This window comes from Hypanus sabinus (genome assembly GCF_030144855.1).
Source record: "Hypanus sabinus isolate sHypSab1 chromosome Y unlocalized genomic scaffold, sHypSab1.hap1 SUPER_Y_unloc_10, whole genome shotgun sequence".
Lineage (NCBI taxonomy): Eukaryota > Metazoa > Chordata > Chondrichthyes > Myliobatiformes > Dasyatidae > Hypanus > Hypanus sabinus.
Genome location: NW_026779011.1, coordinates 273,975 through 296,962, shown reverse-complemented (window position 1 = coordinate 296,962; position 22,988 = coordinate 273,975). Strand labels below are relative to the sequence as shown.

Sequence of the window (22,988 nt, the reverse complement as noted above, 5' to 3'; positions counted from 1 at the left end):
TATGGCAAAAATTAGTAGGAATTTAGAGGATTTGGAGGCATTTAAAAACCAACAGAAGGTGACTGAGAAACTTAAGGAGAGAAAAGATAAAATATTATTGTAAGTTGGCCAATAATATCAAAGGATATCAACAGTATATAAAGAGAAAAAAAGAGATGAAATCAGATAGTGGTCTGCTGGAGAATGATGCTAGAGAGGTAGTAATGGGGGACAGAGAAATGGCAAATGAACTTAATAAGTATTTTGCGTCATCTTCATGATGGAAGACAGTAAGAGTGTGCTAGAAATTCAAGGTGTTGGGGAAGAAGTCAATGTTGTTGTTATGATTTGTTACGAACCCCATAACTGGGTGTCTTACCAGCAAAGATAGAGAGGTCCGTTGGAGTCTGGTGATACTATTTTTAACAGTATTTATTAGTAAAAATACACAAAAATAATATCAATGCAAATATACAGATAATATACGTCATCAATACTAAACCTAGAAGTGCGGGTATAATAATAATCAATAAGAAATAAGCTCTATCGTTGTCTAGGGGATAATGAATTGTCCAATGGAAATATATTCAGTTCAGTTCATACAGGCTATAGTCGTTACTGATTACTGTGTTGCAATTGTTGGAGAGAGAGAGAGAGAGAGAGAGAGAGAGAGAGAAACTTGCCGACTTTCCTTGTTACGATCTTGATCCATATCCGTCCTTTAGCTAGACCGTTCCGTGGTGGACTCATCACCCAGGCAAGGATGGACACATACACAATCCCCCACCGGTCTCATAGCGTCTCTCCTGGTGCATCTGAGGGGTGTTTCCCCAGACCCTACTTTTATCCCCACTCACGGGGTCTCAGGTGTCAATCAGGTTGGGATGATGTAACCCATCAAACCAGCCCACTCTGGCTGCCCCCTGAGGGGTTTCAATGAATAGAACAGTACCAAGTAAACAATCCTTCTCCAAGAGACAATAACAGTAATCAATGGTTCTGTTCTGCTTTTGTTTGGAGGAGACTTTCCACTTTTGTGTATCCCTGCATTGTCAATAACAACTGCCTTTGCTGTTATCCTGTGTCTCTCTCATCTCCCTTGATAACAGCATCGGAATAGTAGCGATTTGCGATTCTCCAAAAGGAGGGGTACTTTGTACCCTTCTGCCCATCAGAGTTGCTCCTCATTCATAACATCCCCATTCTTCTAAGAATTTTTGCCACAGGTAAAGATTAACTATTACAGAGTCTTACAGAATTTCAGAATCTAACACAATACAAAAGAGTTTTTTTCACTACAGAATAATAGTTATACATTCAATTTAGCATCTAAACAGTTAGCAATTACTTCACTTCCTTTAATATCTTAATACCTTGTACCTTAATAAATTCTTGTAGCATCAGACTCCAATTTAATAACCACCTATGTTTATTCCTTTTCTTCAACAAAACAAAACAAAAGAGTTGTGATCTTAGCTTACGTGTATATTACAAAAGTTTATGCAAATATAAATCTTGATTTTACTTTCAAACTTAACAGTCAATCTTCCATGGGGTTGTCTTTATTATTTACATGCTTTGTCGAAATCCCTTAAAACCAGATCCTGTTATTTAAAGTGGCATCCCGTCAACCCGTACCCCTTTTCTAGTTAACTCCCATGTGGTTAGCTTGCTCACCAGTGTGGAATATGCTTTTGCATGCTCCTTTCATAGGAGTTATTTTATCAACAATGTGTTCCAAACTTAGCCCATTTTCTGAATTTCCACACAATTCTTTATTTTTAAGCAAGTTGTTAGTTTTATCTTCAGGACCCTTCATTCTATTGGTTTTCAGGTTAAAATCTGCAAGCGATCCCTCTTTGTTTAAACAGCATTTCAAATTCTGCCTCTTCACACCACACCCTTGAATAACATTAGCGAGTGGGGCACCTTTACATTCCAAATCAAACTGTAATTGATTTGCAAGCACCTTGGTACCAAGCCATTGTTACTTCAGCCTGGTTACTGCTTCTGACCAATCCAGACTTTAAATTTTCTTCATTCAATTTAGGAACTACACTTTTCCCTTCTCCTTCAATAATAATATCCACATCACCATCTTCTATCTCCTCACTAACTTTGAACACACCTTCGAACACAAACAACTGGGAATTCTCACTTCCCACTATTACCAAGGTTAACCCTTTCTTCACTGAACCAAGTCCATCTGACCCACAAGGACTGCATTCCTTTTCAACTAAATCAGATTCCTCACTATTACCAAGGTTAACCCTTTCTTCACTGAACCAAGTCCATCTGACCCACAAGGACTGCATTCCTTTTTAACTAAATCAGATACCCCAGACTTTTCTCGAATTTCATTACTAGGTTCAGTACCACGTGCATCCACATCTTGAACATCCTCAAACGGGACATCTGCCTCTTCCAGGCTTTCAATACCCATCCCCCTTTCAAATTCTAAGTTCCCCTGATCCCCCCAGCTACTCTCTGGGCAACTCCCTTCCGGAGTAAACTCAACCCCGCGGGCTGAAACAACCTCATCTGCCACCCCAGCAAATTCCTTCAAGGTAACGGCATCCTTTTCCTCTAGGACTGCCCTCATTTCATTATCGGGAACACATTTAAATTTTTCAGCTTCTTCAAACAGTTCTGTTAAGCCAGACAGATCATCCATGTCCAACCCTGGACCTTCTAACTGCCTTATCTATTTCTCATTTTTACTCCGTGCCTCTATAAATTTCCTCCTGGCTATGGGCAGGACTACATCCTCTCCCTTACTCTCTTTCACCTCCCTACTCTCTGTTTTACCACCCTCTAACACCTCTTGGTACAGGGTCGGTAAAAACGTCTCAGCCAAATCCACACTGGGCTGATTTAAACTGTCCTCTTTCTCAGCTGCCTTTCTCGACATGCTGCGAGTGGTCACACATGCGGGATAGATCTTGGAATCTAGGGCCCTCAACACTTACAGGCTGGCTCATCAGCTTCATTGCTGACCAAACCTCACCACCAGCTAAATCGTTACCCAGAAGGATGTCCACGACAATTCTCGGAAATTCTGATCGCACCCCTATTTCAACTGGTCCAGATACCAGATCACAATTTATAATGATCCTATGCAAAGGCACAGCTTCTGTCCCTTTTCCTATGCCTCTCAATGCTACCTCTCCAGTCTCGGGACCAAAATCTAGTACCTTACTGAGAATCAGTGACAGCTCAGCTCCAGAGTCTCTCCAGATCCACACTGGAACTGGTGTTTCTCCCTCTTTCACAGACATGGTCCCTTCTGAAATCAATTTCTCACGCCCCTCTCGTATTCTGTCTACCTGGGGCTTTCTCATCGATTTACTGATCGACTCAATACATCCTGTAGGGACTGCTGCTTTCCCTTTTCCTGTCTCCTTCCTTGGAGCAAGGCACTTAGATGCGATATGACCCACCTTTCCACAATTAAAACAGGTCAAGCCAGGACCCCACCTGCCATCTTGCCTTTCCTCCTCCTTACTTTTACCACTAGCTCCCGCGGGATCTCTGCCTCAGCCGGTGGGCTTTCTCTACTGTTCCTATGGTCTTTCTGGTAATTCTTATTCGAGGAAAACTTTGTCTTCTGGGTTAGGGCATATTCATCTGCGAACCTGGCAAATTTGGATATGGACTTATTCGGCTTCTCGTTCAACTACATCTGGATATCATCCGAAACACAACCTTTAAATTCCTCAATCAGAATTAACTCCCTGAGACGCCGAAAATCTTCTTCCACCATTTCTGCTGCACACCAGTGATCCAAGAGCACACCCTTCTCATAGGCAAACTCGGTATATATCTGATTCCACCCTTTCTTTAAATTTCTGAACTTTTGTCTATAGGCCTCAGGTACCAATTTGTAGGCTCGAAGAATGGCCTGCTTTATTTCCTCGTAATTCTCAGACTCCTCCTCCTCCACAGACAACACCGCATATGCCTGTTGTGCCTTCCCTTTTAACACACTTTGTAACAACGCCACCCACTGATCTTTGGGCCACTTCTGATTCACTGCCACCTTTTCAAAATGCAAGAAATAACTATCAACATCTGTCCCCTCAAACGGAGGTACTAACCTAAACTCCCGACTAACATTAAACCGCACCTCTCGGTCTGGCCCTTGAGATCTTCGCTCTTGCTTTAACTTCTCCACATCCAGCTCATGTTGCCTCTGTTTCTCCTTCTCCTCATACTCCCTCTCCTTTTCAGCTGCTTCCAGCTCTCTTAACCTAATTTCATGCTCCCTCTGCTTTTCAGATCTTTCTGTCTCTCTTTTCACCTCTAACTCCTTTAGCTGGAGCTGGTACTCCCTTTTCCTCTGTTCCGCGTCCAGCCTCAATTTCTCCAACTCTAACTGAGCCGTCCCACTAGCTGGTACCTTTTCAGGGATATTTTCCAATACCTCAGCCAAAAACACATTCTTCTCAATATAATACTGAGTTATGGCCCTCCGCACCTCCCACTTTTTCATTGATAACCTTACCTCTGCGAGATTTAGTCCTTTCACAATATTTATCAAGTCCGACTTTGTGGCAGCCTCTAGCGCCTCCGGAGTCAGGTTTTCTATAAATTCGTCTATGTCCATCTTTGCTGGTTTCCCATCTGGTTACCCACGCAACCAGATCCAGGTCTGGACTTAAAAGCCTGATTCACTGGCCCTCCAACTTGGTATCAAATCTCAAGACGAGGCCCCAAGTTGTTACGAACCCCGTAACTTTTTAACAGTATTTATTAGTAAAAGTACACAAAAATAATATCAATGCAAATATACAGATAATACACGTCATCAATACTAAACCTAAAAGTGTGGGTATAATAATAATCAATAAGAAATAAGCTCTATTGTTGTCTAGGGGATAATGAATTGTCCAATGGAAATATAAAGTTCAGTTCAGTTCATACAGGCTGTAGTCGTTACTGATCACTGTGTTGCAATTGTTGGAGAGAGAGAGAGAGAGAGAGAGAGAGAGAGAAACTTGCCGACTTTCCTTGTTACGATCTTGATCCGTATCTGTCCTTTAGCTAGACCGTTCCGTGGTGGACTCATCACCCAGGCAAGGATGGACACGCACACAAGCCCCACCGGTCTCATAGTGTCTCTCCTGGTGCATCTGAGGGGTGTTTCCCCAGACCCTACTTTTATCCTTACTCTCGGGGTCTCAGATGTCAGTCAGGTTGGGATGATGCAATCCCTCAACCAGACCACTCTGGCTGCCCCCTGAGGGATTTCAATGAATAGAACAGTACTCAATACACAATTCCGTCTCCAAGAGACAATAGCAGTAATCTCTCTCTTTGTCAATAGGAGACATTCCACCTTGTGTATCCCGGCATTGTCAAGAACAACTGCCTTTGCTGTTATCCTGTGTCTCTCTCATCTCCCTTGATAACAGCATCGGAATAGTAGCGATTTGCAATTCTCCAAAAGGAGGGGTACTTTGTACCCTTCTGCCCATCAGAGTTGCTCCTCATTTGTAACATATTAAAGTGAAGGTGCTTGGGAAGCTGGAAGGTCTGAAGGTAGATTGGTGACCTGGACCAAACTGACTACACCCCAGAGTTCTGAAGCAGATAGCTGAATCCTTATGCAGGATTCCCTTGCAGGTTGAGTTGGTGGGGCAGAAACCAATGCGATGTTAGCATTCATTTTGAGAGGACTTGAATATAAGAGCAAGGCTGTGATACTGAACTTTTATAAAGGGTTGGTCAGTTTGCTCTTGGAGTATTGTGAGCAGTTTTGGCTCCTTATCTGAGAAAACATGTGCTGGGATTGGAGAGAGTCCAGATAATGATAATGATTCTGGGGTCAACATTTGAGGTACATTTGATGGCTCTGGGCTTTTACTCGCTGGGGCTTAGATGAATGGGGGTGGATCTCATTGAACTTTATCGAATATTGAAAGGTCCAGAGAGCCATCAATTCTGCTATCCAAATTATTGACATATAATGTGAAAAGATGCGGTCCCAACAGTGACCATTCCCCAGAGATTTCTTCATGATGGCCTCATAGATATCCCTAGTAAGGATATGGAGTGCATTAGTGCAGCTATAACTTATTTGGCACTCAATACATTGAGTGGCTGTTTGACCATAAAGCCATATGATATAGGAGCAGAATTTGGCCATTTGCCCCATTGAGTCTGCTTTGCCATTTCATCATGGCTGATCCATTTTCCCTCTAAGCCCCAATCTCCTGCATTCTGCCCGTAACCCTTCAAAAACAAGAAAATTTCAGATGCTGGAACTCAAACCAAAGGAACTCAACAGGCAGGGAAGCATCTATGGAAAAGACCTGCTGAAGGATCTAGGCCTGACACATCAACTGTATTCTTTTACATACATACTGCCTGTCCTTCTGAGTTACTCCAGTGTTTTGTGTATGTCCCCATGTCTCTTCCTACCTTGACTAATCAATAATCTAGCAACTTCTGCCTTAAATATATCCAAAGACTTGGTCTCCACGGTTCCCTGTTGTAATAAATTCCACAGATTTTCCACTCTATGGCTAAAGAAATTCCTCACCTCTCCATTCTAAATGGATGACCCTCTATTCTGAGGCTGCTTCTAGTTCTAGACTCTTTCACAATTGGAAACATCCTCTCCACAGCCACTCTAATGAGACCTTTTAGCATTTGATAACAGTCAATTAAGTCACCCCTCATTCTTCTGAATTCCAGTGAATCGATGCTGTAATTTATGACCAAGTTTCTGGAAAATGAAGATAGGTGGAGGGGCAGGTATTAGTGAGGAAGCAATGAGGCTACAGAAGGAGAAGCAAGATATAAGAAAAGACAAAGAAATCGCAGATGGAATACAGTGTGGCTTTGTACTTTGTTCATGAACTTGGTACAAAATAAAGCTTAGGTTATTTTCTAAATGGAGAGAAGGTTTACAAATCCAAGGTGCAAACCAACTTGGAGCTCCTCATGCAGGAGTCCCTAGAGGTTAATTTTCAGGTTGAGTTCATAGTGAGGAAGGAAAATGTGTTGTTAGCATTCATTTCAGGACTAGAATCTAAAAGCTAGGATCTAAAAGCAATGTTGAAGCTTTTTAAACCAGTGGTGTTGAGGCCTCACTTGTGAACAATATTGTGAATGGTTCTGATCTTGCCAATCTATCTTCATATTGAAGACTCCCATAACTATTGAATCAATTCCCTTTTGGCAGGCATTTTCTGTCTCCCATTGTAATTTGGCCCATTAAGTCTGCCCTGCCATTCCATCAAGGCAGATCCATTTACTATTTTCTCTTAAAATTTTCTTCATTTATCATTATGTATTCATTGCTCTATTATTATGTAATTTTGGTATTTTTTGTGTAAACCATCTGTTCCTGTATTGCTACATGGAATCCCTCTGTTTCTAAGAAGAGGTCTCCAACTCTGAGTCAGATATTCAACATTTCTTTGTCAACAGCTAGATCATAGGGATATCTTCCATGGAGCGTCATTGTTTAACATTTTCTTCATTACTGATAATATTTTCATTATTCTGATTTGTGCTTTCATTTTAGTGGTGTACTAATTAGAATTGTATATGTTCATCCTGGAGTGTTGAATCCTGCTTAATATTGATGAAAATATATCCTTAGAAGTTTCACCTTTGTCTGTTTTTCCTCTTCCTCCGTTTGTCCTAAGTAGTGTTCATTTAAGTATATTTGACTGTATAGAGCTTTCTGAAATTTATCAATTCAGCTTAATTTTTTTGTAAATTTTCAAGATCGGTTTCCAAACAAGATATTATACCAAAAGAATACATTAATATGGTTATAGCAAAAGTGTCTGTTGCCTTTGTTGTATTTTTAATGTTGAATCCAGTTTGGCAGATTTTCTTAAGCTTTTAGGTAAATTGTGCCAGACATCTTCTCTTCATCACTATGATCTATTTTCTTTACTTCTTGATATGCCAGATACTTGTTTCATATGTATCTGTCTGTTGTATTGTATCATGCTGCTTTGTTTTGTGTTCTAGTAGCTCCATTGCACCTTACTTTATGTTGAATGTTCTGCACTTATCCAGTCCAAAGTTCATATTTATATCTTTCAAGATCAGTTCTACTATTTGAAATCATTTTTTAGCTTTACTGAATAAAGGGTGACTGCACAGGAAGAATTTAAAAGGAGATCATATTTTCTTCAGTCGTTTGATCAAGGCACAACTTTGCAAGCATGTGGACATCAGTGAGTTAGACTGGCGGGAAGAATTTAAAAAGAAGACAGCTTTATAGAGAGGCTGTTGGGAAAGGATGGAGTCACAGTTGGCTCAATGGGGCTTCAGCGATAACGGGACAAGGTCAGGTATCTTACTTGTGAAGAATAAAAACAGTAAGTATCTGTGTGAGGTCTGATCTTCTGTGCTCGCTATCAGATGTGGGAAGTCTGGGAGTCTCCCAGCCTCCTGGATGGCCATATCTACACCAGATGTATCAGTTGTAGCTCCTTAGGGACCACATTAGGGAACTGGAGATGCAGCTCGATGACCTTCATCTCATCAGGGAGAGAGGAGGTGATAGAAAGGAGTTACAGGCAAGTAGTCACAACAGGACTTCGGGTGACAGATCAGTGGTTCACAGTCAGGAGAGGGAAGGTCAAGAATTAGGTACTAGAGAGGACCCCTGTGGCTGTCCTCCTTAACAGTAAGTACTCCTGTTTGAGTATTGCTGGTGGGGGGAGGGCAGCCTACCTGGGCAAAGCAACAGTGACCATCCCTCTGAAACAGAGTCTGGCTCTGTGGCTCAGAAGGGTAGGGAAAGGAAGAGGATGGCAGCAGTAATAGGGACTTTATAGTTAGGGGGTCAGACAGGCAATTCTGAGAACGCAGGAAAGAAACATGAATTGTAGTTTGTCTCCCAGGTGCCAGCATCCAGGATGTTTCTGATCATGCCCATGATATCATGAAGTGGGAAGGAGAACAGCCAGAGGTCGTGGTACATATTGGTACCATTAACATGGGCAGGAAAAGGGAGGAGGTCCTGAAAACAGACTATAGGGAGTTAGGAAGGAAATTGAGAAGCAGGACTGCAAAAGTAGTCATCTGTATGAGCCTGTCATCAAGCTACTGCTGCAATTCTTTAACACTCTCTCTGAGAGCTGCATCTTAGTGCTGGAGGTCTCCCAGAAATCCCACAACACACACACACACTGAAAAAAACATAGCCCCTGGAACCATTTTCACCGTTCAGCTGATGTATATCTACTCATTTTGTGAGCTGCCTGCTCACAAATACCATCTTGAATTTCAACGGTGATTCATGGTAACCTCATATTTAAGTTTTAAATAAACTACGTAATTTAAATATAGTGGATTCCAGTTAATTGGGACACATTAGGACCAGTATATTTTGACCCAATTAAGGGTCTGCCTCAATTAGCTGGTTTCATTGAAATAGTTAAAAAGTTATTAAAAAGGACAAAATGATTAATGAACACAGACAGTCCCTGAGTTATGAACGTCTGACTTACAAGCAACTTGTACTTACGACTGGCCTGCCATAAAGCCTATTATATTAAAAATTTGCTGGCATCCGCCATTTAAGTTGGATCACGTTGCCGTTAACACTGTGTTGAGTGTGTAACTTTGTATTTGGCTTAAATTTTTCTTAGCAAGATTCACCCTGATCCCCCCCCCCCTTTCCAGTCAGCACCAGCCCCACTTGTCCCAGTTAACCTGTCTCAGTGCGGGTAGACTTTAGGACCCGGAGGAACAGAGGACCTGTGGCTGCTGCTGAATCCGCAGTGTGTCTGTTCCGTTGATGGAAAACGATCACTGTTCAAAATAAAGTGGAAATAATAAATCTGTTGGAAAGAGGTGAAACACCATCGGTCATTGCAAAAGTGTTAGGCTACAGTCAGTCAACGATCAGAACAATTTTAAAGGATAAAGTGAGAATGTGAAAGACCCTATCCCAATGAAAGCTACAATTATTACTAAGCAACGCAGTGGTTTAATTATTGGAATACAGATTTCTTAGGTGTTTTATGTGCATAGAAAGGTAAAAATATATATGATATACTAAGACAAATGTTTGACTAACTGATGTTAAATAATACCAGACGTACCTGTTCTCTTACTTACAAATCTGACTTAAAGATTGACTCAGGAACGGAACTCGTTTGTAACCCAGGGGCTGCCTGTATTGTATATACATGAAATATAATACAAATTAGAACACCACAATACTATGAAATTGTGTATGTTCATACTTATCATCAGAGGAATTCACCTCATTCACATTTTTTTGACTGTAAGTGAACAAAAATGAACCCAATGCAGATAATGGAGCGTTTTCGTAAAATACTGTTGATGACTGTCAATACCTTTCAGATTCTTTGTAGTTTCTAACTTGATGATGTAGAGAAATTATTCAATTTTCATTCCCGGCTATATAAGCCTTAATGCTTGAAACTTCAACAAGTAAAGCAGATCTGAATTGTTTTACTGCTTATTTGTCTCAACTGCTGGAGACAAAAAGCACTGCTTTTTGAATACAAATCTGACACTATTTAAAAACTGTTTGCTCTAAGTTTGTTGTATCTAATGGCTACACAATTGCCCACAACTGATTAGAAACTATTGGGAAATGGTCTCCTGTCACAATTAAAGATCAGAAGTACATTTATTAACTATGTAGCAAAATGCACTCTGAGATTAGAGTTCCTGCATACTTAGTGTCTCAAATAAATGAGAATCCCAGCTATTTCAAAGGTTTAACGGTACAATTTAATGTCAGAGAAATGTATACAGTATACATTCTGAAATTCATTTTCTTTGCAAACATCCATGAAAACAGAGAAATGCCCCATAGAATGAATGTTAAATGTCCAAAGCCCTGCCTCAAGCTGCCCTCCCTTCCACACGTAAGCTACAGCAAGAAACAGTCCCCCCTCTCCCCCCACCAGCATGAAAAAAGCATTGAAACCCACCACTGAGCACTCCAGCGTGAGCAAAGCAAAGACACAGACACAGACTTGCAGTTACCGCAAAGACTTTGTCTCACTCAACATTCAACATACCACAGGCTCTCTCTCCCGAATAACGGAGAAGGAGGTGTCTCTGTTTGCCCAGCGAGCGGGGAGACATAACAAACAACTCACTAGTTTGCGATGTTAAAAATCCATTATGTCACTCTTTAGAGTTCTGTGCCTTAAGAGCACAAAGGTCCTGGGTCTCTGGGCCCACAACAGATATTCTGACTCTCCCACGATGACAGACAGACGGACCTCCAGCTGTGACACAACTCTTGATCCACCCATCTCCAGAGCTCCACGATCCTAGGCTTCCAAATCTGAGCTGGACTCTCAGGCTGAACAACAGCTGGTCCTGAAACCCTGAGAATGAGTCCCATTCCCGCAAAGAACCAAAGTCAGCGTGTGACTCTGGGTCAGAGTTTTCAAAAGAACCCTGAAAGGGAAAAACAGAGATATTAAAGAAGGAAATAGAGCTGTTTCTGAAGATGCAAGCAAAGGAATCGCTGTTTAGCGCCATCTCCACTTCGCTCTGCCTTGATTTTCAGTGTTTAAGAATTGTCATAAATAAGCAGCTGTCCTGATTAGCTAATGGCCCAATAAACTAGCATCTAACATATACAATTAAATCTATTATTATTTAAAGTAGGTTAAATTAAATTTTTCCAGTGTGCTTGTTTGTCATTTTGGGTGAGTTTTTTAAAAATAAAAATAAAAGACTATATATAAAGGTATAGAAGTTTTTACATTCCTGGTCAATACATTCAGCATTAGTGTTAACATTTTTAAAACATTGTATTAAATTCGCAGACAGATGCTGTAGTACATCTTCACGGCATTGGTTAACGACTTAGTGTTGCTTGGCGCTGCTTTCATTTTAGAGGCATTAAATATTCCACTGTACTCCTAATTTGGGGTCTGAAAGTCGCCGAGTTACTTTCTCTTTCTCTAGGTGCAAGACGGCGATACAACGTCAACACCGACTTTCTTACTGCAGAACTTGAACCGCTTCAGCTCCGTTCGCTTCCCTTTTTGATTGACAGCCAGCTTCCATCTTCCTCTGCGCATACTCTGCATAGCACAAAGGCTGCTGGGTAAGCGTTCCTGGCCAGCATTAACAAGATGGCTGCTCCTGGAGAGTACTTTGGTGTCGGAAGTCAGATTTCCTGTTTGACGTGCCTGGGCCAGCAGCTCCACGGGGAGGTGGTCGCCTTCGATTACCAATCCAAGATGTTAACCTTAAGTATCCTTTGTTGGGACAGGAGGGTGGGGAAGTAGAGTCGGACGGAGCACGTTAGGGAGTGTGTAAGTCAGTTTGTGGAGGCCCAGCCAATGCGGGTATGGAGCGGCCTTCACCGGTGTCCTGCCAGTGGTAGGATCTACGCATGCGCTCATCTTCCCGCCGGCTCTGCTACAAAATGGACTAGCATTCTTCGTACTTTTCCACAAAATGTAACCTGCTCAATACACCATTTCTTCGTTTCGTAACACACATAAAATGCTGGAGGAACTCAGCAGGGCTGACAGCATCTGTAGAAAAAAGTGAACACTCGATGTTTCGGCCGAGACCATCCTGCTAAAGGTTTCGGCTGAAAAAGTCGACTCTTCACTTTTTTCCATAGATGCTGCCAGCCTGCTGAGTTCTTCCAGCATCCTGTATGTGTTGCTATAATTTCCAGCACCTGCAGATTTTCTTGTGTTTATGATTGGCTTGCATTATGCTCCTCAGAATTCGCAGCTCTATGGCTTGAACCCAGCTATATGTACGAAAAATTATTCATGTGTCTGGATTCCAGCAGCTGTTCTGCGTTAGTAGACCTGTGTGTATAAAAATCTTTAAAGTATAATGTCTGTTATCTGGCAAATGGTTGCTTGGCTTGGTACCGCACGGTTGAATCCAGGCATGGGTAACAAACTGCGAATGTGGTTACCATTAACTTGCCACCGCCGTCAGTATCCCAGGACTTTAATAACATGGGGTAAGGAAGAAGGGTGTGAGTATGCCGAAGCTTCAGTATCGTGCCATCTTGGATTTCATTTTGCACTTCCGTTCCTCTAAAGTAAATCCCAAAGCTAAATAAATGATCGAAATCCTCATGAAAGGCATTGGAAGTAGAGATAGGTCAGCGTGCAGTTGGTGTATTTTGAGAATATTTTTCGTCTTTTACTTTGACTAAGTGCCTGTTTATTAGTAACGTTGTGTACTATTTCAGTTCTGCAGTGTACTATTTATTTAAAATCCGTGCTAAAAAGACGTTATTTTCTAACAATGCAGTAGAAAATACTATTATTAATGTGAATTTGAAAACTTGTATGTGAGGCAGGGCTGAAGAAGATATTAAGACATTCGACCAAAACTTTGTAAAACAGATTTTGGTGGATATAAATGAGAATAGAAGAATAGTTAAGTAACTATAGAGCTTAACTCATTCATTATTTGTTAAAACAAGGAAGTGAGGATTGCACAAATAAGCACTGGAAGAGAGTGGTATTCATGACAATGAGTAGACCTATTTAACTTGACAGTCCAAAATTAATGTTTTGAATTTTAGTTTGCGGAATAATATTTTGGTTTTTAATTTGAACATTTTTACAAGTTGGATTTGTGATAAATTTTACTTTTTGTAATTTTTTATTGAAGTTCATCAAACAAACCTTTACATAAGATGTATTTCAGATATTGTACATATATATCATGTAGTCATGTTTGCCACAAATCACATAATATTTATCTGAGTTATACACTTATCAGAAGAGTGGAAAGAAAGAAGCGAAAGGAGAAAACTATGTACAAGTAGGGAGTGATTTTTTTTTCACAACATATTGATTTATGAGAATAAAATCAGGCCTATGAAGCATTATGTAGTTAAACCGTTTTTCCCAGTATGAATCAAGTTGTTCCAAATTATGATTAACAGATGCTGTTATCTTCTCCATTTTGTAAATGTCCATTGTAATTTCCATCCATGTATTTACAGTTGTGCTCTCCTGTGATAACCAACTCGTAAGAGTCTTCTTACCAGCCACCAACAGTATATTTATTAAATATTTATTTCTTTTCAACCATTCTTGAGGTAAATACTGTACCTAAATACATGGTCTTACTTTCTAAGGTATTTCATATTTAAAGATGTCTTGTAGAGCATTGTGTATCCCCCTCCAATAGTCTTTGATAACAGAGTGTTCCTGGAAAATATGGTAATGATTTGCATTTTGATTTCTGCAATTTCTCCAGCAAACACTGTTACTACCATAATGGGATTTCTGAGAGAGTGTAATAAAATATCTTAGCAAGTTTTTCCATCCAAACTCCCTCCATTTCTGTGAACTGCTACACTTCCATTGATACCTCCATATTATTGTCCATTCTTCCTCAGATATAATTATCCCTCCTTCCTTCTCCCATTTTGTTTTAATGTATGAAGTCGAATGTGTTTTAAGATTTGACAATCCCTTATACATGCTTGAAATGATTCTACTACCATTATCTGAATTATATGCTTTTCTAAAGAGCTCTATCAAGCATGTATTTACCTTGGTTACATTTATAACTGTCCTATTAACATACTGTTGCATCTGTAAATACTAATAAAAATCTTGTTTTTCTAATTGACATTAGTCTTTAAACATCTCAAAACTGAACAGTGTTCCTTCTTTCATTATGTTGCAAAGAACTGTTATTTCTTTAACATTTGCCGGACAATGTTGAGGATGTTCTACGAGTCTGTGGTGCCAGTGCTATCATGTTTGCTGTTGTGTGCTGGTGCAGCAGGCTGAGGGTGGCAGACACCAACAGAATTAACAAACTCATTCGTAAGGCCAGTGATGTTGTGAGGGTGGAACTGGACTCTGATGGTGGTGTCTGAAAAGAGGATGCTGTCCAAGTTGCATGCCATCTTGGACATTGACTCCCATCCACTCCATAATGTACTGGTTAGGCACAGGAGTACATTCAGCCAGAGACTCATTCCACTGAGATCTAACACTGAGTGTCATAGGAAGTCATTCCTGCCTGTGGTCATCAAATTTTACAACTCCTCCCTTGGAGTGTCAGATACCCTGAGCCAATAGGCTGGTCCTGGACTTATTTCCACTTGGCATAATTAACTGTTTATTATTTAATTATTTATGGTTTTATATGGCTGTATTTCTACACTGTTCTTGGTTGGGCGACTGTAACAAAACCCAATTTCCCTCAGGATCAATAAAGAATGTCTGTCTGTCTGTTATTTGGCTGTCCAGTCCTTAAATCTAGCATCCCGTTTATTTGGTGTAAAATCTGAGTCATATGCACACCATTTAAGAATTGCAATAACTCCCTCTAGATTATATTTTTTATAATAGTTTTCCATATTTTAAGAGTCCATTTCACCCATGGGTTATCAATAGTATTTATGTACCTTTGTAGGTTGGTATAAGCCAAAATTGCTTGTATAGGGATGGGAAGTATCAACTGTGTTCTAAGAGAACACAACCCCCCTTTTCCTTGGCTAATTGCAAAGTTTTGAGACAAACTCTAGGCTTTTACCTTGCCATATATACCTTGTTAACATTTGGTTCCATTCATTGAATTGATTTTGATTAATCTCTATTGGTAGGGTCTGAAAGAGATACAGTAGTCTGGGCAGTATATTCATTTTAATGATTCAATTATTGAATTGAGACTAAAATAAGGAATTAGGTTTCATCTTGTTCTATGTTCCTTAATTTTTTATATAAAGGCTGATAATTGCATTATGATAATTCTGCCAAATCTTTTGGCATAATGATGCCCAAATATTTGAAAGACTGAGTGCCATGCCCAGTGGTATCGACTTTCAATTTCTCTTGGTGGGCTAAAGTAATATGATAGTAATTTGGTTTTATCTGTGTTGATTTTGTATCTTGATAATTGACCATATTGTTCAAAGGATTGCATCAATTTAGGTAGAGTATGTTGTTTGCCGTAGATATATCAAAATGTCATCCACATAACAAGCCAATTGATGCTCTGTCCCTTTAATAGTAATTCCCCTGATATCTTCATTTTGTCTGATGTATTGAGCTAATGGTTCCAGATATAACGCGAAGAGTAGTGGTGACCATGCACAACCCTGTCTCGTGCCCCTTTCTAGGGTAAGACTATTTGATAATTATTCATTGATTTTAATCCTAGCAATAGGGTTGTTGTATAGTGCCTGTATAGTTTTAATAATTGTGTCTTGGAAACCAGATCTATATAAAACTGTAAAGAAAATACCAAATAACTGACTCAAATGCATTTTCACTGACCACACTTATTACTATTGATTCAAATTTTTTTTTTGTATATGATCCATAATGTGAAGAGTCCTTCATATATTGTCTTGTGTTTGTTGTTGTATAAAACCTGTCTGATCGTTACATATCAGTATGGGTAGAAGCTCTTCTAATCGTTTGGCCATGATGGAGGTAAATAATCTATAATCTACATTAAAAATGGATATTGGTCTGAATGACCAACATTCCATTTTATCCTTGCCTTCTTTCGGTATAGCTGAGATTATCGCTTCCTTCCAACTGGGTGGCATTTGTGCCTTTTTTAGAGCCCAGTTCAGAGTGGGGAGTAAAACAGGAATTAACTCATTTTTAAATTCTTTGTACCACTCTGCCGTATACCCATCTGATTTTGGTGACTTGCTTAATTTAAGCCTACTAATTGCAGCTTTTAATTCACCTTCAGTTATATCAGCACTCATCGTTCTATTTTGTTCTTCGCTTAAAGAGAATTCAAGAAGGTGTCAATTTGGGTTATGCTTCCCCCGGAACTTTGGAATTTAGAGTTTTGTAAAACACTTCAAAAGCTTCTTGAATTTCACTTAGAATTTTTTAAAGTCATTTTTGTTCTTGGATTCCTAGTTCTATCCATTGTATTTTCTGCTGTTTTTTTTCAGTTTCCATGCCAGTATTTTTATAGGCTTAGATCCACTTTTATAATGATTCTGTTTCAGAAACATTATGTTTTTCTTGATTCTTGCATAGCCAAACTATTAAATTCATTCCTAAGTTTTAAATTTTCCTCTATTGTATCCTGAGCCAAACTCGATTTGTGTTTCTTTTTCTAGTTCCTTCAGCCTGTTTTCTAATTCCTCTTATGTTTTATTCCTTATTTTTTTCTTATATGAAGATATCGCTATAATTTTCCCTCTTAGGACCACCTTCAGAGTATCCCATAGAATGGGAGGTGAAACCTCTCCATTATCGTTAAATTCTAAGTAAAGACCAATTTCTTTTTTAATTTGTTCTTTAAAGTACATATCATTGAGTAGACTTGAATTTAGTTTCCAAATAATATTCTTTAGTTGCATGGTCACTTAGATCTGTTGTCCCAAGTCCACAGGTGTTTACTTTGTCTTTTCCAAATGTTATGAAATAGTCTATTCTTGTATATACAGAATGGGGAGCAGAATAATGAGTGTAAACCTTTCTGTTGGGGAAAAGGTCCCTCCATATATCAATTAGAGCAACATCCTCAAAAAGTATATTAAATTTCTTATGTAAGGATCTTGTTTCATAGGTTTTTCTATTGGAAGAATCTGACTTTGGTTGTAACTGTAAATTTAAATCTCCCTCACATATCAGGAGACCTTTTGTTTGCGTTACCATATCAGTAATTTTCTGAAAGAAACCAATATCACTTCCCGGGGGTGCGTGTATATTCAATAGAGTAACTGAATTGCCGTCTATATTCCTCCTTACCAGAATATATCTGCCCTCTTTATCTCCCATTTCAAATACTTTTTCTAAATTTACCTTACTTGAGATAAGAATAGCAACTCTTCTCATATGTCCTGATTTATATGAGGAGAAAAATAAATTAGTGAAGCCCATTCTCTTTAGTTTTCTATGCTAATTATCATTTAAATGAGTTTCCTGTAAATATACTACATGGCTTGTTCTGTTTCCTTTTGTATAGAATTCTACTGCGTTTGAATGGATTTAACAGCCCGTTGATATTAAAAGAAATGAATTTTACTTAGCCCTTAGCCATGTGTATCTGTCTGTCAATATAGACAATAGACAATAGGTGCAGAAGTAGACCATTCGGCCCCTCGAGTCTGCACTGCCATTCTGAGATCACGGCTGATCATTCACTATCAATACCCAGTCCCTGCCTTGTCCCCATATCCCTTGATTCCCCTATCCTTCAGATATCTATCTAGCTCCTTCTTGAAAGCATCCAGAGAATTGGCCTCCACTGTCTTCCGAGGCAGTGCATTCCACACCTCCACAACTCTCTGGGAGAAGAAGCTCTTCATCAACTCTGTTTTAAATAACTGACCTCTTACTCTCAATCCATGCCCTCTGGTACTGGTCTCTCCCAACATCTGGAACATATTTCCTGCCTCAATCCTATCAAATCCTTTAATTATCTTAAACGTTTCAATCAGATCCCCTCTCAATCTCCTCAATTCCAGCGTGTACAAGCCCAATCTCTCCAATCTCTCTGCGTAAGACAGCCCTGCCATCCCAGGAATCAACCTAGTGAATCTATGCTGCACTTCCTCAATTGCCAGAAAGTCCATCCTTAAACCTGGAGACCAAAACTGTACACAATATTCCAGGTGTGGTCTCACCAGGGCCCTGTACAAATGCAAAAGGACATCCTTGCTCTTGTATTCAATTCCCCTTGTAACAAAGGCCAACATTCCATTTGCCCTCTTCACTGCCTGCTGCACTTGCTCATTCACCTTCATTGACTGGTGAACTAGGACTCCTAGGTCTCTTTGCATTTCTCCCTTACCTAACTCTACACCGTTCAGACAATACTCTGCCCTCTTGCTCCTGCTTCTAAAGTGAATAACTTCACATTTATTCACATTGAATGACATCTGCCAAGTATCTGCCCACTCACCCAGCCTATCCAAGTCTCCCTGTATTTTCCTAACGTCCTCTTCGCATGTCACACTGCCACCCTGTTTAGTATCGTCAGCAAACTTGCTGATATAGTTTTCAATGCTCTCATCTAAATCATTAACATAAATCGTAAAGAGCTGTGGTCCCAATACAGAGCCCTGTGGTACCCCACTAGTCACCTCCAGCCAGTCCAAGAAACACCCATTCACTGCTACCCTTTGCTTTCTATCTGCCAACCAGTTTTCTATCCATGTTGAAACCCTGCCCCCAATGCCATGAGCTCTGATTTTACTCACCAATCTCCTATGTGGCACCTTATCGAATGCCTTCTGAAAATCTAGGTACACAATATCCACTGGCTTACCCTTGTCTAACATCCTTGTTACACCCTCAAAAAACTCCAACAGATTAGTCAAGCATGATTTGCCCTTGGTAAATCCATGCTGGCTCGGCCTAATCCTATTTCTGCCATCAAGATGTGCCACTATTTCGTCCTTAATAATGGACTCAGGCATCTTCCCCATGACTGACGTTAGGCTAACAGGGCGATAGTTCTCCGTTTTCTCCTTCCCTCCCTTCTTGAAAAGTGGGATAACATTAGCCACTCTCCAATCTTCAGGAACTGATCCTGAATCTAAGGAACATTGGAAAATGATTACTAATGCATCCGCAATTTCCTGAGCCACCTCTTTTAGAACCCTCGGATGCAGACCATCTGGACCCAGGGATTTATTAGCCTTCAGTCCTACCAGTCTTCTCATCACAGTTTCTTTCCTAATGTCAATCTGTTTCAATTCCTCTGATATCTTATGACCCTGGCCCATCCATACATCTGGGAGATTGCTTGTGTCCTCCCTGGTGAAGACAGATCTAAAGTACGCATTAAATTCTGTTGCCATTTCCCTGTTTCCCATAACAATTTCTCCCAATTCATTCTTCAATGGGCCAACATTGTTCTTAACTATCTTCTTTCTCTTCACATAGCTAAAAAAGCTTTTGCTATCCCCTTTTATATTCCTGGCTAGACTGAGCTCATACCTGATTTTTTCTCTCCGTATTGCTTTTTTAGTTAAGATCTGGTGTTCCTTAAAACTTTCCCAATCACCTGTATTCCCACTCATCTTATCCCTGTCATACTTCTTTTTCTTTAATGCTATACAATCTCTGACTTCCTTTGTCAACCATTGTGGCCCCTTCCCCCTCTTTGAATCCTTCCTTCTCATTGGAATGAACTGCTTTTGCATCTTTTGTATTATTCCCAAGAATATCTGCCACTGCTGATTCACTGTCTTTCCTGCCAGGGCATCCGCCCATTTAACTTTGGCCAGCTCTTCCCTCATGGCTCCGTAGTCTCCTTTATTTAATTGCAACACTGACACTTCTGATCTGCCCTTATCCCTCTCAAATTGTAGATAAAAACTTGTCATGTTATGATCACTACTTCCTAATGGCTCCTTTACTTCAAGATCACTTATCAATTCCTGTTCATTACACATCACCAAGTCCAAAATAGCCTCGTTCCTGGTTGGCTCAAGCACAAGCTGTTCCAAAAATACATCCCTTAGACACTCCACAAACTCCCTATCCTGGGGTCTAGCACCTACCTGATTCTCCCAGTTCACCTGCATGTTGAAATCTCCCATAACAACTGCATTACCTTTAGCACATGCCAATGTTAACTCCCTAATCAACTTGTACCCAATATCCACGCTACTGTTTGGGGGCCTGTACACAACACCCATTAGGCTCTTTTTACCCTTACTGTTCCTCAGCTCCATCCACACAGACTCTACTTCCCCTGTTCCCAAGTCACCTCTTGCTAAGGACTGAATCTCATTCCTCACCAACAGGGCCACCCTACCCCCTCTTCCCATATTTCTGTCTCTACGATAGCACGTATACCCTGGTACACTCAATTCCCAGGCCTGATCCCCTTGCAGCCATGTCTCTGTTATCCCAACAATATCGTAGTTCCCCATTTTCATCTGAGCTTCAAGCTCATCTGTCTTATTTCTGACACTACGCGCATTCAAGTATAGAATTCTGAGCCCATTCCTCCTCTCTTTGCTTAAGACACTGTCTAGTGTACCTAACCCAGCTCCTTGAACTTCCATCGGGCTAATTGCACCCTGAATTTTGATGACCTTCTCAAGATCACCCAAACCTTCTACACATTTAACCCCATGCTCCTCTGGATCTGGATCCCAGCCCCCTGCACATCTAGTTTAAACCCCCCCGAGCAGCACATACTCCTGCAAGAATGTTAGTACCCCTCCGGTTCAGATGTAGACCGTCCCTTCGAAACAGATCCCAATGTCCCTGGAACAACGACCAATTATCCAAAAACCTGAACCCTTCCTTCCTGCACCATGCTCTCAGCCTATTATTGATGTGCATAATCATTCTATTCTTCGCCTCAGTCGCACGTGGCACAGGTAGCAATCCCGAGATTGTCACCCTGGAGGTCCTGCCTTTCAGCTTCACTCCCAACTCCCTGAACTCTCTAAGCAGGATCCCCTCACTCACCTTACCCACATCGTTGGTCCCTACATGGACCAGTACATCTGGGTTCATGCCCTCGTTCTCAAGAATAGCCTGCACCCGATCTGAGATGTCCCAGACCCTGGCACCAGGGAGGCAACATACCATCCGAGACTCCCGATCTCCCCCAAAAAATCTCCTGTCTGCCCCCCTGACTATAGAATCCCCTAAAACTATCGCTCTCTTCTCTTCCCTCCTCCCCTTTCTAGTTGAGTGTTCAACCACTGTGCCAGAGGCAGGACCACTACAAATTCCTGGTAGGTCATCCCCATCAACAGTATCCAGTATGGTATACTTATTGTTAATGGGAATGGCCGCAGGGGTGCTCTACTCTCTCTGCCTGCTCCCCCTGCCTCTCTGGACTGTCACCCTACTTCTTGGTTTTTTGGTGTGACTACCTCCTGATAACTCCTATCTATCTCTGCCTCCACCTCCCGAATGATCCGTAGTTCATCCAGCTCCTGCTCCAACTCCCTAACTCGGTCTGATAGGAGCTGCAGCTGGACCCACCTCTTGCAGGTGTGGTCATCAGGGACAACAGTGTTGACCCTGACTTCCCACACTGCATACGGAGCACACCACTGCTCTGACTGTCTCCCCCATACCTGAACTGAATTAATAGAAAAAGTCTAAAAAGCACCTAGCGACCTTACCTTCTTCCCCTCAGCGAGCAATCACACAGGCTTACCGAAGTCCCCTTACGCCGAAGCCCACTTAGCCAAAGCCCAGGACTCTGCTTCCACGGACTCCGCTGCCCACTCTGAAAAGAAGTCCTGCCTTTATATATGGAATATAAATATATCCTATATTTATATTCCTATATATATATATATATATATATATGTAATGGAAATTAACATTAAAAGTTAATTGATCTACTCCCTGGATAAATAAGAACCAAGAAACAATGGTGTGGTTCCAAGGCTGAGGTCTCTAGCAGATGACCCTGGGTTAAGCCAGAGGAAATGTCCAGCTGTGGGGAATAGCCCTTCCTGCCTGTAAGTTGAGGGCCCCCTTTGCAGTATTTATAAAAGTAAGTGAATAAATCTATGCCCATTACATAGATAAGATCTCCCTGTGTATTCCTCCCAAATATACTCATTTAAGTGGGGACAAGGGACTGAATAAATGAATTAAAAAAGAATAATTGAGTAATATAAAATCCACATTGTAATAAGTATTTCTTGATAGGTAGAGCACCGTCTGTTTTTGCTTTGCTTAGCTTATCAACACTTTTAAAATTAGCCAAACCTTATAGCTCTTCTGGAGGGGGTGAGAGCTGTCTTTGGAAAACTCACAGCCTCTTCCTGATATTCTCCTTTCGCCCTCCACCCATCCCCTGCTTTCTTGGTTCCCTTACTATTTCCTAAGCAGATCGGGATAACTGCTCAGCTAGGTTTTCCCTTGGTTTGACGATGCTAATGGGCAGCCCTCTGTTTTTCATGTCTAGTCTGCTCTTCCACTGTCTGATACAGTTGTGTCCCATCTTCATAAAACACTTGCAGTTTAGCAGAGTACAGAGTTTGGAAACTAATCTTTCCTTTAATATTCACTTTACTTTGTAGTATTCCTTACATTTCTGCAGGTCTGGGGGGGGGTAATCTTGAT

General features: G+C 40.7%; 2 protein-coding genes and 1 long non-coding RNA gene across 4 annotated transcripts in view; 1 reads left to right on the top strand and 2 right to left on the bottom strand.

Annotated features, from left to right (window-relative positions):
- The window catches only part of LOC132386007 (uncharacterized), a 258,441-nt gene that overhangs the window by 62,997 nt on the left and 172,456 nt on the right, over nucleotides 1-22,988 (bottom strand). The window lies entirely within an intron of this gene.
- LOC132386006 (uncharacterized) lies at nucleotides 10,697-12,055 on the bottom strand. Its single transcript, XR_009509392.1, has 2 exons — nucleotides 11,957-12,055; nucleotides 10,697-11,400 (listed from the first exon to the last, which is right to left on the bottom strand). It is a non-coding gene; the product is annotated as an uncharacterized LOC132386006 (long non-coding RNA).
- The window catches only part of LOC132386005 (protein LSM12 homolog A-like), a 174,274-nt gene continuing 162,714 nt past the window's right edge, over nucleotides 11,429-22,988 (top strand). Inside the window, exon 1 of one of the 2 annotated variants that reach the window (XM_059958250.1) lies at nucleotides 11,429-12,207. In XM_059958250.1, coding sequence (XP_059814233.1) covers nucleotides 12,087-12,207 — 121 coding nt within the window. In that variant the 5' untranslated portion in view covers nucleotides 11,429-12,086. The remainder of the gene's footprint in view (nucleotides 12,208-22,988) is intronic. The other variant, XM_059958255.1, reaches the window with a different exon arrangement.